This window comes from Melopsittacus undulatus, chromosome 3, assembly GCF_012275295.1.
Source record: "Melopsittacus undulatus isolate bMelUnd1 chromosome 3, bMelUnd1.mat.Z, whole genome shotgun sequence".
NCBI lineage: Eukaryota > Metazoa > Chordata > Aves > Psittaciformes > Psittaculidae > Melopsittacus > Melopsittacus undulatus.
The window spans coordinates 90,448,542-90,465,864 of record NC_047529.1 but is presented as its reverse complement, the minus strand read 5'-3'; the positions used below and the strand labels follow the sequence as shown (position 1 = coordinate 90,465,864).

The 17,323-nt window shown below is 43.5% G+C and overlaps 1 protein-coding gene across 2 annotated transcripts in view; it reads right to left on the bottom strand.

The window, feature by feature from the left end:
* Nucleotides 1-17,323, bottom strand: part of SLC35F3 (solute carrier family 35 member F3) — a 169,213-nt gene that overhangs the window by 41,931 nt on the left and 109,959 nt on the right. The window contains exon 1 of one of the 2 annotated variants that reach the window (XM_034060879.1): nucleotides 14,856-14,931. The exons of the other annotated variant lie outside the window; for it this stretch is intronic. Within the exon in view, the coding sequence (XP_033916770.1) occupies nucleotides 14,856-14,931 (76 nt within the window). Of the gene's footprint in view, nucleotides 1-14,855; nucleotides 14,932-17,323 lie in introns of those variants that run through there. 2 annotated transcript variants of the gene reach the window in all.

Genomic DNA, 17,323 nt, shown 5'->3' with positions numbered 1-17,323 from the left:
ACCAACCCACAGGCTGCCCTAGAGAGCATCTCGGAGTAGGCGACTAACTTTTTTTTAGCTCCAGCCCTGCACCAAATGAGGCTGGACTGGAACTTTGCTCCAGTGTATAACTGAGCCTACTATGCTTCTGGAAGCTTCTTTCCTAAGAAACTTCTTCCTTTACACCCTTAAACATAAATTGGTATAGCCCTGGTATCATACCACTATCAGCAGATACTGTATCCAGCTTGTGACTGAATGAGCCAGGTGAGGTTAGTTCTCGCGGAGGTCAAAATGTGTTGGAGACCTCAGCAGCAGATCCTTTAGAGCTTTCTACCCGCCTTTCTTAAATTCACCCCATTTGCATGCAACACTCAGCAGTGATTTCTCTTAAAGGATGATTCAGTTGAGTTGGTCCATTCACTTGAAGGAGGATGTATTAGTAGTTCGTGTTGAAAGTCAGGAACCTACAACTTCAAAAGTGTCCAGAGGTCACTGCATGCATTGAAAGGTGAAAAGAGAAATGTAAGTGCAGCCATGACAATGTGAGACTGTATTATTGTCAAACATTTCTATGTGTTCAAGGCAGACTAAGACAGATCCATACACAAAAATCCATCCTTATCCTGGTGAGAATCAGTGTTTGGAATAGAAAATTGCTTAAAAACTTTTATTTCAGGTTAACCTAAATTTGTATTTATATGAGCTAATACATTATTAAAGAAAAGGATTATTCTAATGGAGAAAATTATATATTTATTTCTTTATAGACAAATTCATGATCTCACTAAAATCTGAGTTTGTCTAGTAAACCTGTATTTTGTAACAGGAAAATCTTTGGCCTCTGGTATCTTAAAAAGAGTGAATAGCAGCACAGGTACAACCATCTGGTCTTTTTGAGTGGCTTTAAGAGAGCTGGACACTTTGCTGATCTTCAGTTATTTCAGCAGAAGATTGTGTGGGCAGCCTCCTACATAATAGGAGATGCATCAGCAGGCCAATGAATTATCCAAAGTTAATGTGGCTTTGTATTAAACACCTAATGGAAGGGCTACTGCTACCTGCTAAATGTTACAAGAAGACAGAATTCAGAAAAAGCTGTCTGTGAACCCTTAGCTCATTCAAAACCATTTAAATACATTTTCTTCATAATACACTGCTTGTAACTAATGCCTCTTGCTTTACTTGCTGCACAGACCAGTCAGGGTTCAGTTTATCAGACAACAGTACATTCCTTTCTTCTAACTTCACCGTCTAACGGCTCAACACTCTTTGCTCTTCACCACACAAGTCCCATAATGATTGCTGATTTTTTTCTTTCCTCTCAAGCTTTTCCACTAAGCGTTGTCACTGAAACACCAAACTTCACACACCCTAACAAGCTCCAGCATCCTTCCCACAGACCAAGGGTATTTCTATGCACAGAAAGCCCAAACTCAGGCAGCCAGAGTGCCAAGCAAGAGCTTAGGAGGGGTTTGTGCCACTGTGTCAGTGCAGAGAACAGCCTTTCTCCACTCACAATTTACATTTTTGAAACTACCTGGAGAAGAAGGCAAAAATGCTCTTCCTTCTAGAAGACAGCTAGCAGGGTATTTGCTGTACCTGTCTTCTCTGCAGTTATTCCCCCAGGAAACAGGAAATCGGGATTTAAACCCCTCCTGCTGAAGATGTTTAAGATTAGTGAGCACGCCTTAAGCCACTAGGGTGTATGATATCTCAAGATGAGTAGGTGCTCTGAATCACAATATTGAAGCTGTGTTTTCTAAGATCAGGTTTGATTATTGAGACAGCAAGTCTGTCCCTCTGGCCCAGTAGGGAGAGGAAAGGGAGGAAATCATGACTATACCATCTGATGCACCAGACACTCCACATAAAATGATGCAGTATTTGATGGGCGCCCCACAACACACACTGTGGTGAAGATCTTATCCCCACCAAGGCTGAAGATGATGCCTGCTCTGCTCACCCTTTTACTGTGCACATATACATGAGTCAGCAATTCATGTGGATAACTTGCAAGGGAATCACTGCCTTTTAACTCTACTCCATGGCAATTACTCCCTACGAAATAAAGCTGAACTTTACTGATGCTTTCTCAGCTCCATAGACAAAATTACTGTCTAGGTATATTTAATTTTGTGTTAAATACACCAACAGAAACATGAACTTTCAGCAAAAGACAACATTACATGTATCACATCTAAAGTGATCTTAAAGCTCAAGGATTACATTTTTAGGGATGCTCATTCTTTGGATGCTTTCACATACTGGATGAAGTAAAAACTTATGCCAGATATGATGGGTTTCATGATGATGGGTCCCATATTTTGTGGTAATACCACTACCCTGGTGTCAGTGTCTGTGGTATCTGTCAGTGAAACTCTATCATGCCCATATCATTTTCTGTGCTGCTTGAGGTCTGGATGGAAAATGGGCACAGCCTTTTCTAGTGGCACTGTCCTTGAGGGTACCTGGGACACAATCTGCCCAAAAAGCCAGGCTGTCTTTGGAAGAGGTGAACACTACAAATGTTATACACCCATGTGGTCTCATCTCCCATTTACTGTGATGGGGACTTGCCTGCCAGCTGGCATGTATAATACTCAGAGCTGCAGCTTTCCCTGCCCAGTCCCTGTGCCCTGATGGGAACATTTTCCTCACCTAAACCATAGCTGAGGTCTCAGATGGGGTGACATCAAACCCACACATGGATGAAAAGCTCTTCATTTTTCCTAACATTCCATCATGGTCAACTGGCAACAGAATCCATATGAATTTAAAGATGGCAAAATGTCTTGTCAGAATGGATGACAGGACATTAAAGAATTTTATTTCTGGACACTCTTCTCCAGATTTTTACTGGTTTTCTTCCATTGCTCCTTGAATCTGACTGCTCTGTATGCTGCTGTATCCCCCGCCAAAAACAAATCAAGATGCTGAGATAGAGGAAAATTGCCTATCTTGCTTTTACTAATTTTGGCTTTTCATTTTTCCTTTTATTCATGCCTTTTCCTGTTTCGTAAATCCCAACTGGAACCACTCCTCCTCCCTCCCTTTCAGCTCAACCTCTCTCCCATGGCATTCAGAAGCAAAGGGAAGAGATCACCTCCAGTGCTACTGCCAATGCTGTTACCCATGGGGATCCCCAACCCTGGGAGACAGATGTCCTTCTGTTTCTCCATTATGGGTAAGAGCCCTCTCTGTTGACTTCAGATACTTGTGGTAGGGACATCTATACCTGAGCTACTTGGTCCATGCTCACACCTGAGGCCATGGATTAAAACAGGCACTGGAAGGTACTAGACACCCCACGCAGCGTAGATGCCTTAGATGATGTGCCGTTTCTCACCAACTACAGATGCTTGCACTGTGTTAGAGAAAGTTCACCCTAGCAGAGGTAACACCTTTAAACAACCTGTCGAGAACACTTCAAAAGCATTTTAAGGTTTGAGACTCCTGTGCGCAGATAGCCAGCTAAAGACGTACCGCAGCACCACACTACACCCCACTATAGATGTTAAAATGTGATACTGATAAAAACCAAGGGTGGCATTCATCTTCTCAGTCTGAGACTTCTACTGTGCAGACTTGTGTATCTGAGACAGTGATTTACACTTTCTGCATAGTTAGTAGACAGTAAAAAGACATCTGCATAGCATGATTTATCTCCTCCTAAAGTAGATGATTAAAGCAAGCCAGATGAATCACCCTCACCAAGCGCTTGTTTCTCTCCACCAGCTCTTCTAAACAGTCTGGGGAGACATGCTCAGAAGTAGGTGTCTCTAATGTAGGTGTCTGAAGCTGGGCGAGACGAATCCCACCTCTCCACCTCTGTTTTGTGAGGAACACAGAGTAGAGCCACTGCAGACAGCACTAGTGGGCTCAGCACTGGGCCATGATACACAAACATATTAGCTGTCACCAATGAGCTGCTTCAGTTGATGCCAGCTAGTCAGCAAATGAGTGAAAGCTGTATTACAAAAGTGGTGGGTGTCCTTGTCAACCCTTCAGAGTGAGAAAGTGACCCTCACAGACTAAGGTCTTGCCTAGCAGGGACTGAAACATGTGCCTAATGATAATGCACAACTCCACCAGCTTCCCCAGTCTATGCTTCTGCTTCAGTGTAAGCATATTCTTAACCAGCATTTTAAATCAGGCTTCTGGAAAAAATTCTGGCAAAAGGAAGAATCCTCACAGGTCTCTCTGACAAATACAAATGAGCCATCCTCGAGGCATGTCCATTTTGCCAGCCTCTCAGACTGGGCTGCTTGGGCATTGCACAGAACAAGCTTTTAAAGCTTGCAAAAATATATGCTTATCAGAAATGGGAGAAGGAGCTGAGGTAAGCCCTGTAACACAGCACCAGTGTGTTTAGAGCTCTAGAAACCAATGATACGCAGGGGGATCAGAGCTCGAGCACTACCCAAGGTATGTTCTCGCAACCTTGAATGCTCTGTGACTTCCTCTTCACCCAACAATTACCACATGGATCAGTGGAAGACAGTTCCAACATAATAACTTACTAGTTACATACAAACATACCTAAGAACACACACGATGACTTCTGGTGGTGGTTTTCTGGACACAAAATACTATTTGCCTCATTGGCAGACTTCCAAGCTCCTCAAAATGTTTTTTTATCCTGTTCCTGTCTACCACACTAGCTATGCATTATTTAGCTGTCCAGGATTTTTGAGCTAAGCTGTTAAAAAACAGCTTAGGAATCATCCTGCGAAGATGAAATGCCAAATCCACAAAGTGATTTACATCTCTGATTGCCACTGTAGTTGTCTAAATCTGAAATGTGGGTATTTATTTAGATATGTGGCCCAGGCCAATCAGGGACTCATCTGTCTCCTGCAGCTTTCTCATGCCATTGCAAATGATGACCTCTCCTTTCATAGGTCATCCTGATAACTGGTTTTAAGGAACTGCTAATACTTTATTTCAGAAGCCAGTTACCTTCACATATACACGTTTCCAAAGGCCTTCCTCTCTGCTGCACAATGAGAGCACACACAGCCTAACTTCTGCACCAAGGCCATTTTCTCCAAATTAGCTTTACCTGCTTGCACCAGCTGTATCCCTCTCCCAGTCCCACTAGAGCTCCTCACATGCCAAAGAATCTGTTCCTGGGCATGCCTAAGCACCATGACTCCTAAGCAGGTTTGTGCCTCTGTCACACCCAGACCCTGTCAGGATTCAGGCATGTTTGAGAGCTTCCATCTCTCATTTTAAGAGTAAGCTGCAAGAAATGTTTCCATACTGTATTTGAAGTAGCCATTGGGATAAGGCCTAGATCCTCACTTTTACTTTTCTGGGCAAATGACTTTCTCACCTCATGCTTTCCCAAGAAATAGGGATGTTTGCTATTGTGAGCAGACCAGCTTTGCTGATATCTGGGTTCCCGTGGTATTAGAGAGTCACTGGATTAGGGCACCCTTCTGGGTAGATGGATTCCTGCTCCTTTTAGCACAGGGGGTGGAAGGCTGCTCCATGTTCTGAGCTACTGACGAGGATCACACACACTCCACCTACACTTTTTGAAGGAAAAGAGTTCAGCCACTTAGCTGCCAACTCAACTCTGAAACACAGTAGTAAGTGCTAGAGAGAGTGAGCCATAGTGAGGAACAGGGATCTTACCACAGCACAAACCACAGGGCTTTACTTGGCGTTACCTACTGGGCAAACTAAACGATATAACCTGCAGCCTCACCAGTGTCCTCTGATGGTGGCCAACAGGCACACTGATAAAGGAGACGCAGTTTCCCCTCCTAGGCTTTTAAGAGGCTTCTGACAAAAGTCACACTATAAAGGTCTTACAGAATACAAGCACCTGGGGAAGGTGCTGGAATGGATAAAAGGCCCAGTAGAAGACAGGAAACCAGCAAGGAGTAAATACAGTAATGCAGGAAGTAGCTGAGGCTCTGCAGAGGTCTGCTGTGGGACCTGTGCTTTTCACAATAACCACAGGTGACCTGACTAGGGGGCAAGCTGTGAGGTGAGAGTTTCCCAATGACCTGAAGCTGGGCAGGTCAACAAGGGCAAGGGCCAGCTGCGAGGATGGCAGGCTACCTGACTGGGTCATACACCAGCAGATGGAGAAGTGTACCTGCCGATCAAGAGGTGCAGGTGGGGGTAAACAACCCATATGCTGCATACCCAGCAATGGGCTCCTGCCATTGCCATCGGGGATGTTGAGCCCTTCACGGACTACTCCACAAACAGGGCAACTCAGTGTTCAGGAGCAACCAAGAAACCCCAAAATAGCTGCCAAAAATTACTAGGAACAAAGCAGAAAACAGAGAAAAAATTATTTTTTCCTATATTCCCATGGGTGGCTGGTGGGTGAGACTGCAACACTTAGTGTCACAATGACTTTGGGTTTGAACACATTTTCCAACCTTCCAACCATGGTCAGAGCTGAAGGTCTAAGAGACCAGTATTATATTTTTTTTATGAATACCAATTAATGTATCATAATGGAAAACTGACAAAACCCCATAAACCTTTATTAAATCAGTTTAAATGAGAATATTTGGTCAAAATGGCATTACACAAATGGATTTGTAGATGCTATTTGAGAAACTGTCAAAGTTTAAAGTACTTTCTTTAAATACTTTGCTTTTACAGTAACAGATAAAAATAATTTTACTTAATTTGATCATCGAATTGAATGACTAAATCAAGAATAAATCAATACAGCAGACAGTTTTAAAATCCACAGTAGAGGTTATTTTAAAGAACAAAACCAGGATATTAACCTATTAGGTCAGAAGGTCTGAATTTGCTCAAGAATTTGCTCAGAATAAGGGATATACGTATCTGGAAATGGGGAAAACTGCATGAAGACAGACTCAAAATGAGACAGATGCATTCTGAGTTCAGACCTGCTTTTGCTATTGGAATTCATAATATAAATTAACTAATTGCACAAAGTGAAATGTATCTATGCAGGATTTTCAAACTTGCCTGATCATCTCACCTTAATTTCTGCAGGTTAGAAAATAGGTCTACTGGCTCCGCAGCAAGCAAGTTGATTCTCCTACCCTCTTGTCCGTGGAAATCTGTCCCATATCACTGATATCACCAGATCATCCATATAGTTTAACTTCTACCAAACAGGCATAGATTTCTTGTGACAGGTATACCCGAATACTAAACTATTAACCACAGGTATAGTGTTTTCTATCACTAATAGTTATTATATATTAATTCTTGTTTTGTCCTGCATCAAATATTATACCTAAGCTTATTAATAGTTGGAATTAAATAATCTCACATATTTGCTGAAGATATGCTAAATTCTCCTCCTTAGCATACACATACATTCCTTCCTCTGCCAAATACTCCAGTGAGGCTTCCTGCAAAATATATGTTCTAATTCCTGCTAGCAATAGTGAGCTGAAAAATTATCAACTCCATACCACAGCAATTTAGACTTTAATCCATTTAATTTATCTTCAGAGTCAACTACTTGGAAATTCTATTAAAACTGCGACATTTGAATGGGCCTCATTAAAATATGATATTCCAACTTTGAGATTGGTGGGGTGGGGAGCTCCCCTAAATACTGTCCTTTTTATTGTTAATCTGAACTCATGACTGGAATCCAGAGTGAAAATGGAAGATACTGGGTGCTTATTACAGTATCGGCATTGGGGCGCTGGAAAGTAACAACTGTAAAAGCATGTAAGGAATAATCCTGATTATGAGGTACATATTTTTTATAGTATGGAAAAAGATTTTTTTTTCCCTCATTATTCCCTTCTTGAATAAAAATTGGACTGAAGCTTACAGTGAGTTGCCTGGCAATGTCACTGGAAGGTTTGCCATTTAGTGTGAGAAGACCAGCATCTCTATGGAAGCAGAACTTCCATTAGAACAAAATCAACTTACAACCAGAACAGTAACCTGGGCAAATTTTGATCAGAGTCTGTGCAAATTTCACTCTGAACAAAGGTCTGAGAGATGATTGTCTGTTCTCATGAAAAAAAAACAGACTGAATTCTCTGAGGGAAACTACAGGATTAATTAGCCAGGCATTTGAGTGCCTCGTGTATTTCTTGAGTAATAGTTTTATTTCCAAGGGAATCCAACTACTTATATAAATAGCACATTTATATCAGTACATATGTTCAGGTATTTATATTAAGAGGTAAACGAATCTATGCTGTGGAGGCTATGCTGGCTGCATTTTATCAAAACCAAGATGATGTTCTTTCTCCCTTATGGAGCTTTCAAAAATTCAGAGCTGCTTGTCTTTCAAGTAAATACAGTTTTAGACAGAAGATTTTGCTATAGCCCATTGGTTTCTTGCATACCAAATTCTAACTCCAACTGATCTCTTTGAAGCTAAAGGGGTAACCTGCTGTTGAACCTCAAACACAATGCTTTTTAGGTTTTGCATGCAGAACGAGATTGTTGGAACATCTGCTCTCTGTCAACCAATAACCAGATATTGGCATGGACTTGACATGGACTTGAGTGTGCTCACAGTGGTTGGAGTAATGCACATGTAATCCAGACAAGCTCCCTCCGTTCTGCTGTTCAAAGACCTACCAGAAGGAAGAAGAGGATGCTCTTCACCTCTCACCAGGAAGTTTAGCAAAAGCTGTATCTTTGATAGCAAACCTAGCTTTGGCTGGAACAATGGTGGCACAAAAGCACTCAGTATAATTCCTAGCAAAAATATATTACTGTCCTGATTTTGGTTGGGATAGAGTTGATTTTCTGCCTTGAGACTCATGTATATTCCTTTCCAATGAAAAAAAAAAAATAGTTTTTGTATTTTCTCCGAAACTTGCCTTTTCCTCTTTTCAGTGAGACAGGCTTTTGTAACCCACTGTTCTTGACTTATTTCAATCACTGCAGAAGACAGACTCGTGCCTTTGTCAGCCATAAATACAATATCATCCCTGCTGAGACTTGCACTAGGGAACTTGAGGAGACTGTGGAAAAGGGCATCTCTAGATCATACTTCTTCAATTCTGTATTCCCCATGACTGAATTACAAGGCTTGCAGGGCTCACTTTAAATTTCATTTGAGGTTTTGGCCAGACTAATGATACTAAGTAAAATGTGTACCTATTACCTCAAGAAAAGTCAGTGTATAACCAAAGGGTGCTAGATCCTACAGAAAAATCCATGCCTTGAGTAGGACTCACAAAATTCCATGCCAGGTTATTATGCCATGCATTATGTCCAGGTAGAGTAGAGCCAGGTTCCTGGAACTGGGCAGTTAACATCAGAGAAGGTAGCTGACTTCTCCAGTACATGGCATCTACACAGTTGGTGGGCAGCCCTGTATAAAAGCAAGCCATCTCTGCACCGCTAAAAACACCTTGGCTCCTGTTGCCTTTGATCTTGTTCTGTGGTGACTGTCAGCAAAATTCAGTGAAGATTATAAAGTAAATCTACTTTTTATTGGATAAATTCCTGCTTCTGCAGGATGCTCTCCAGCTCTGCAGTGGCATCTCATGGTTTATAATTAACAAAGATTAACTGGGCTGTAGACTAAAGGCTGGCAATGGTACTCCAGCCAAGTGAAGGGAGCTGCTTAGTATGTAACTGAATGTGCTAGGAAAGCTACAACATAAATAATACTGTATATGAGGCTTATAACTGGGAGATTCCTGGGGAATACGTGTTGAGCTGCCATAGACTTTTATGTTGAACTACTAACCTTGTTTGAACTCTGACTTTTATGCTGAACTGTTCCTATGCTACAAATCCTGTTGTTTACAAATGTCAGCCATTGGGAAAGAGAGACAAGATTTCTTTAGCGAGAATTATAAAATTAAAATGGGAGACAACAAATGACTCATTGTGGTGATTTAATATTTATTTTTACTATGTCTTGTTCCAACTTCTCATGGGAGAAATCTGTAATTAAATAGATGGATTAGTAACCTTCTCATTTTTCGAAAGCAAATGCCTAAATTGATTAAAGATGACTAGAAAATGCACCTTGCTTCATCTAGGGGCAAGTGGGTTAAACATAATGGCCTGTGATCTACAGAAAGTCCGAGAAGATGATCCAAGGCTGCTGTTATTTGTAAATTCTGTCATTGTAAATGAAACTATTGTTTGTCCATAGCATGTACATGTTGTCTTTTTTCAGGCACTAAAGTAAGGAACCTTGGATACATCTTTAATAATTTATCTTCCAGCTTTGTGATACATAAAAGCTCCTGCTCTGGCATTTGTTTAGTAACATTAAAATAGTCTCATTTTATTTTTGTATCATTTGGGGAGGGGACACACAGTGGCAGAAGTAATGAGTCACCTTCAAACTATAGCTTATGAGTTTGCACAGGCAAGATAGCATATGAAATAACTGGTGGGACATGATCAAAGAGGAGCTGGTGGGAATCCCTAGTGGGTAAGCCTAGCACAGTTAAGAGTGGCTCATTTTGAGACTGTTTAAAGCTTAAGAAAGCATGGTACCATTTGGGAAGGGAGCCAGGTGTTATGCAACAAGAAACTCCTCATGCCTTTGGAACAGGAGCTTGGACATCTGCTCAGATGTGCTGGTATGTTAACTGAAAATACTGCACAGAATAGGAAATCTGGGCAAAAGTTGCTCTGTGGCAAGACCAGAGTGCAGTTACGGCCTATGTGCACTTAACACTCAGTACCCACAGTAAACATGGAAGAGTGCACTGTTTTTCCATCAGGGGAGTAAGTCATACTGACTTCACCCTGTCATATTACAGTGCATGCTGGTAGTATCATGGAGAAGCAGACACACATCAAATTTACACTCCTGTCCATTCCTGTAGCTGCATGCAATTGCTAGCATTACCTTCACCCCTAGGTCATTTACCCCATTAGAGCTCTGGTCAATAATCAGCAAAAGCTGCTACCACAACCACGGAGCAAGCACCAGGTGGGTTTGATGCTCTGCCCTAATAGTGAATGCTCACATTTAAGACTGTCTGAACAAAAGTGAGTATTTTGCAAGTTATTACTCCTCACAGAAGCCAGCATGCAGTCCTCATGAAGGCCACTTAAGTGGGGAAGCACACACAGACCAAACGTCCTGACTGAGCCACAGTCCTCTCTTGCTCTCCAGCTGCTTCTGCTTTCAAGAAAATACAAGTAGTGAATATTTCTATCATGTAAAGCTCTTGTATAAAAAAGACCAGTGGGCACAATTCTTGCTTCTACAGATGCTGACAGATGTGACTTCTCACACTGTCTGACCAAGTGCTCGAAGTATAAACAAGTACTGCCCGACTACCAAAATCTTTCAATGCCACCAGCAGGACACTGCTAACAGTTACAGAATATTTAACCAGATATATATTTATGCAGCACTTGAGCTTATCTCCCAAAAAGGAAGTTTTAGTAGGAAGCTGGAGTCACTGATTTCAGTAAAAGAAGTCTTGTCCCTGCTATATTGCATCCATTCATGGCAGTGCCCTCCCGTGGCCAAGAAAACATGTGTGGGAAGTTTGGGAGTCCATTCCTATCTACTGTCAGTCTTTTCTTGCCTGCTCAGTGAAATGACGTGCTGCTTGGTTTTAGGCAAGTTGTTTCATTCTGCAGTTTCTCGGCTGCTTCATCTGCAAAATGAGGATAATGAGAACTGCATCTCTTAAGGAATCAGACTGCCACTCATGAAAGTTTTTGCTGTGCTTGGGATCTTCAGTTTGTGCTTGCTGAAGTAAGAAAGATTTTTTGTTAAAGTGATTACAGTGTTGATACGCTTGTGATGACTCCCCTGCAGGCATGCAAATATGTTAAAAGGCCAAATTCATTTGTACTTGTATAGTTCTCTGCAACTCCAGCAATGCAGACAAGGTTACTCCAGCTGAGCATGTGGCAGAATCTGGTTCCACAGCAACTCAGTTTAGACATTTATGTGCAATAATTGAAAGCAGAGTGGTTATTATTTGCATTATAAGCAACTCTGAACATCATCAGTCACTCTTCCCAAGAGAACAGTACAGAGGAAATGTGCTGTACTGGGAGGCTGAAATACCATTTCCTAGGTGCTGGAAATCTGTGGATAAGTAGCTCTAAGTGTGGGCTAATTAAGTGAAGGATGGTTTTTCTCTGGCAAGGTGATTGTCATGAAAGCTGATGTTACCTGTCTCTGGAAGATGCAGAGCAGGGAGTGAAATATTTACTTTCCTAATGAAGGGATGCCAGTCGTCAAAGTACACTGTGCTTTTGTGTGCAAACAGGGCAAAACCAGTCAATTGCCTGGTTTGAGATGAATGGCCCCTCCAGTGTGGACAGAAACTGGTGAGAAAAACAACAACGGAAAGATGAACAAGCACAAATCAGGCACCGAGCCTACATTTCTCAAAATATGAAGAGTGTGCAATGGTGCCAGGCATACAAAACACATGGTATGGTTACTGCCTGTCCGGGTGATGCACGTAGATACACTCGTCTTGGGAAGTGCTGGTACAGCAGGCTCAGAGCATACTGATGATTCAATCTCTGAAGTAATTTGAAATGACAGTCACGCTTGTGAAGACTCACAAAGTCCTTATCTCCCTTTTAAAGCAAAGAAGCTACTGCACCAACAGGAAAATAGAAAGACTGCTGGAAGGCTTTATAGCAATGCATATCAATGAAAGGCTCCTCTTGGCTAACTATCCCAGAGTGAAACATATTCCTAGTGGTTCTGCCAGAGATCCTTGAAATGATTTGATGATGGCTGATAGGCGAGAAAATAACCATAACTGCAAAGCAGAAGAAAGTTTTTGTTGCCTTGTATTTGCAGCACTGGCTACACCTTTGCAGGGGACTTAGGCTACCAGAGAAGTTTAGGAAAACAAACCTTTACCAGAGGTCTGGCAGCCAGACTGATGGAAGCAAGCAGCTCACAGTGTGCCCACTGCCTCACATTATTTTTGCCTGTAACTACACTTGGCTTTTTCATATGGCTCTAAACAGCAGCTGTCAAAATTAGTCAATATTCCTCTGAAAGAAAATGTTGTCAACTGATGTGGAAAAAGAAGCTCTCAAACAAAGCCAGTCTGTTTCATTAAAAGGAAGCGAACAGCAAAGGAAACTCTTATCTGCCTCTGTACAACCTCTGGGCCCTATCATACACCATCAAGGCAATTTAGATTTTGCAACTGATGATAAAGGAAAAAAGAGTCTCAAATAAAGAAGAAAAAGTCCAACTAGGTCAACAAAGTCCCTGGTGAGTGGCAATAGGGTGTCTGAGAGCTGGTATGCAGAGCTGACATGGAAATGCTTGAAAGGATTCAATTTTAAGGCATAGGGAAAGATTGCACTGGTTCTGTTTCTATAAACGGTAGGTAATAAACTGTATTTGAACTGTGAAAAGAGGAATGAGATGACCCACATTTCAAAGCTGGGACCTGGTGGGTTATTATTATTTATGATTCATAAAGCATGTGCAGTGCACCAAAAGGAAGGGAGACACACTCCATACCCAGAGGAGCTTCCAATGCAAACCTTGAGAGAAACCCTCTACTATGCACAAGGCTAAATCCAAGGGCTTTTTAAAAATTCTAGTAATGAAGATCAGGCCTGTTCTTCTTCTGGTCAGAAAACTGAGATCCCTTTTCCTATCTCTACAGCAGGTGCTTTTTATGTTGGGGGAATGCAACAGCTGTGTTCTCCATGAACTGAAATAACAGCCTTCAGGTACTCCTGATTTTCCACTTTTCCTTGCCGATTTCAGTTCCTTTCCCCCTCTCAGGCATTTCTGCATGTTCCCACTTTCTCCTCCATGAGCTATTGCTGGCATTTCTTCTTTTCCTTTCTTTGTTCCTCAGTTTTTCAATATTTTTTTTTTCTCCTTCGTGAACTTTCTACGGAGTCTCAAGTTTGCACTTTACCTCTTACTGTTCAATAACTTCCTTTTTTGAGTCATTCTTCCTCTTTGTCTCCTCTTGCTCATCACTTTCTCCCTCCATTCCTCTCAGGCAACATTTTTCCTCTTATCAATTCCATTCTCTCAACCAACTACCATATTCCCCAGTGGATCCCTCAAACAAGTGGCTTCCTCTTTGCCCTTCCTTCAGGAACTGACATCCGTATCCACTCCTCAGATGGGCTACTCTTCCTGACCTGCACCCTACTGCCTCCACATCACCCCCTCCACCTCACCCATTCTGCCTCTTTTAGGGCATGGCCTATAGGTTTCTACCCAAGATAGCAGCTCCTCATCTCAGACCTCACCACCAGCTACACCCAGAGCTCCAGAACTCTCTAGAAAACCCTCCTGAGCACATCACTGCCCTTTTCAAAGTACCCATCCATGATCCCTGAAAGTTTCCAATGATCCCTGAAGGTCTGTCCACCCCTCACTACTGCTGGGCTCCTAATGTCCCTCCATGATATAGTTTAGTGCTGGACTTAGCAGTCCTAGGCTAAAGGTTGGACTTGATGATCTTAAAGATTTTTTCCAACCTCTTTGGTTCTATAATTCGTTTGATTCCATTCCCCAACCCCATTGCTACCACGCACCTGGATTACAGATGAAGAGAGACGGTTGGGACACTGGACTGTGCTCCCATGGGGGAGGGTAAATCTGTCCAGCATCCTCCCTCCTTCCCCGAAGGGTCGCGCCTGGCACGTACTTGCCCAGGGGCTCGGGCAATACTCCGGGGCCCCGAGGGGAGCTCCGGGAGAGGAGCTCTGACTCTGGAGCGTGGGGGAGGAAAGAGACGAAGCAGAGCGCGGCGGGGGACACTGATGGATGCCGGTGATGCCCGGCTGCGGGGAAGCTGCGCGACCCTTGGGCGGGTGGCGGGGACCCTGGGGTCGCGCAGCTCCCCCGCAGCCGGGCATCACCCTGTCGCGGTACGCGGTTTCCCTGGAGCATCATCCCCCATCGCGGTACCCGGTCTCCCCGTCTCGCTCCCAGCGCCGTCGTTTACCTTCCACTTTGGTGAGGGTGAGGACGGGGCTGTTGCAAGCGCTGAGGGGGGCCACCCTGGCCGAGTGCTTCTTCATGGCGAGCCCGTCACCGGCGGCAGCTCCCCGCCGCCCCGCGCCTACATCCTGGCGCCGCCGGAGCCCTCCTCGGCGGAGCTCCCCCGGTACGGCTCCCGGCTCCGCCGCCCTCTGCCGCAGCACCGGGCGGCGGGCTCGCCCGCCCGCTGCCGCTCGGGGCTGCTGCAAACCCGACGTCACCGGCACAGCCCCCCCACGACCGCCCCCAGGGCTCCCGGGGCCGCCCCCCTTACTCCCCCGGGTCGAAGCGGAGATGGCGCTCGGACGCCGCGGTGAGGGTCGCTCTGCGGAAGTTCCACTCTCCCCCGCTCCGGTCGGCTCCTGCCCCGCGGTCCGGCCTCGGAGCGTCAGCTCGCGGCGTGCCTGGCTCCGGGGCTGCGCTTCCCGGGCACCGCCGCTCAGGCAGAGCAGGCAGCGAGCCCAGCCCGTAATGCGGCTGCGGCCACCGCTCCTGCCGCCGCCGGTGCGCCAGGGATTCCTGGAGCGAGCCGGGCTCACAGCCCCGGTGATTTCTGCTGGCTTTTCGCGGTCTGCCTAGTACCCTTCTTACTGTCTTACGGGAAAGGGCAGTTGACACTTTACAGACCAATTTCTTATTCTTATCTCTCTTATCCCTCTTATTCTTATCCCGTCTTATCCCTCCTCTATTTTCCTTCAAATCTAGTCACTATTCTGAGTCGATTTTCATGTGTGCCGTTAAATAATTTCTCCCATCCTTTCTACAGCTTTTCTGTTCCTGCTGCGTCCTTTCTAAGAGGGAGGCCAAATTAGACACAGCAGTCAAGATGAGGATACACCATTGATTTATCCATATCTCAATACTTGCAGTAGCATACTCTATAGCTTTAACACATTACCAATTTCTTTTTGAGGCATGAAACAAAGTACCTCCATACCTATATACAAGTTAAATAAAATGCAGGATTTCACAACTGGATGCCACTCATATGTGGCAACTTTTTATAGTGTTTTCCTTTCCAGCAATTATTTTAAGACCCCCAGTCATGACACATCAACAATGCATGGCAGATTTACCCTTCTGTCAACATGCAGAAGTCTAACTGCTAGAAAGTAACAAGAATTAACAAGAGTGGATCCAGGAGAGAACACATCCAAATGAAAATGAAACATGTAAGAAAGACTGTACCACTACAAGCAAAGCTGCTGAGCATGGTGAGCTCAGCACACTTTACTCCTCGTGATTTCCTCCATGGATATGAAAATACTTAGTGCGTTTATCAGGTTCCAATACAAGACGCATCAGCAGACAAAGAAGCAAATACTCAACGTTTCTTAAGACTTGGTTAAATTAAAAGAGTGGATTTTGCAAGCAAGACTGGGCAGCCATCAATACTCCACAAACATTCCAAAGTACTTGTTAATTATACAAGTACTAGCTACTGAAAAGTGGCCTCGACAGATCATTTAGCAAACCGTGGGAAAATACCACCTTACTTGTGCTAGCAGGACAGATCTTTGTATTTGAGAGGTGAGCTTTCTTGGGGGCGGTCAAGTGTGAACTGTTAGTCTGCACAGGTCTCACCTAGTGATCAGTGGTCTGACAAAGCTCAGGGGTGGCTTGCATTTTCTGTGCCTCTTCTGTGTCAGCCTTTGGGATGAGCATTACAATAAGAATCATTAGGCTCCTCTCAAAGTGATCCTGCTGGGGAGTATATTCATGTGCTCAGTGCAAAGACCACAAAAGCTTGGCTTAGTCAAATGAAAAAATCCTGGCTTTCATTTCCAGACCTTCTGAGTAGAAGTATCTGATTCATTCAGCTTCCTGTGATGTTACAGATCATAAGCATGTAGGAAACTGTGGGTTCATCTTGTTTCATTGCACTATTTCACCTTGCAGTAGTTTCTGATTGTTGAAAGAAGTTACATAAAAAGGAGGCAGATCTCACCTTGGATGGTCCTGTCCATGAAATATCTTGCAATGTTGAAGTGCCTTTTATCTGAGGATTTCAAAGCATGTTATAAAATTTTAATTCATTTTGCACTGCCTCTGTAAAGAAATGTCAGGCTCACTGGTGAGTAAAATACAAGCACAGATTTTAAGTGACTCCCTCAGATTCAGATGACATCAGAATATGGATAACTCTGACCAGCTTCTGCTCTGAGCTTGCTTTCTAGGATCATTGGAGCCCCTGCTAGGTAAGCAGGAAACTACTAAATCAGCATTTTACATTCAAATTTCATCTACTTTTCGTACAGGTACATGGCTGTGCAAGGCAAGACTATCAGCCTTCTCTACTGGCTGTATCTTGTAATCGATGGGACATTCATAAAAATCTAAAGGATATTTATCAGAAAGTCTTTGTTGCTGGGTACTTACACTCTTTTGTTTCTGCAAGGTTTATGCTCTCATATTTTAAAGAAAAGTAAGTGC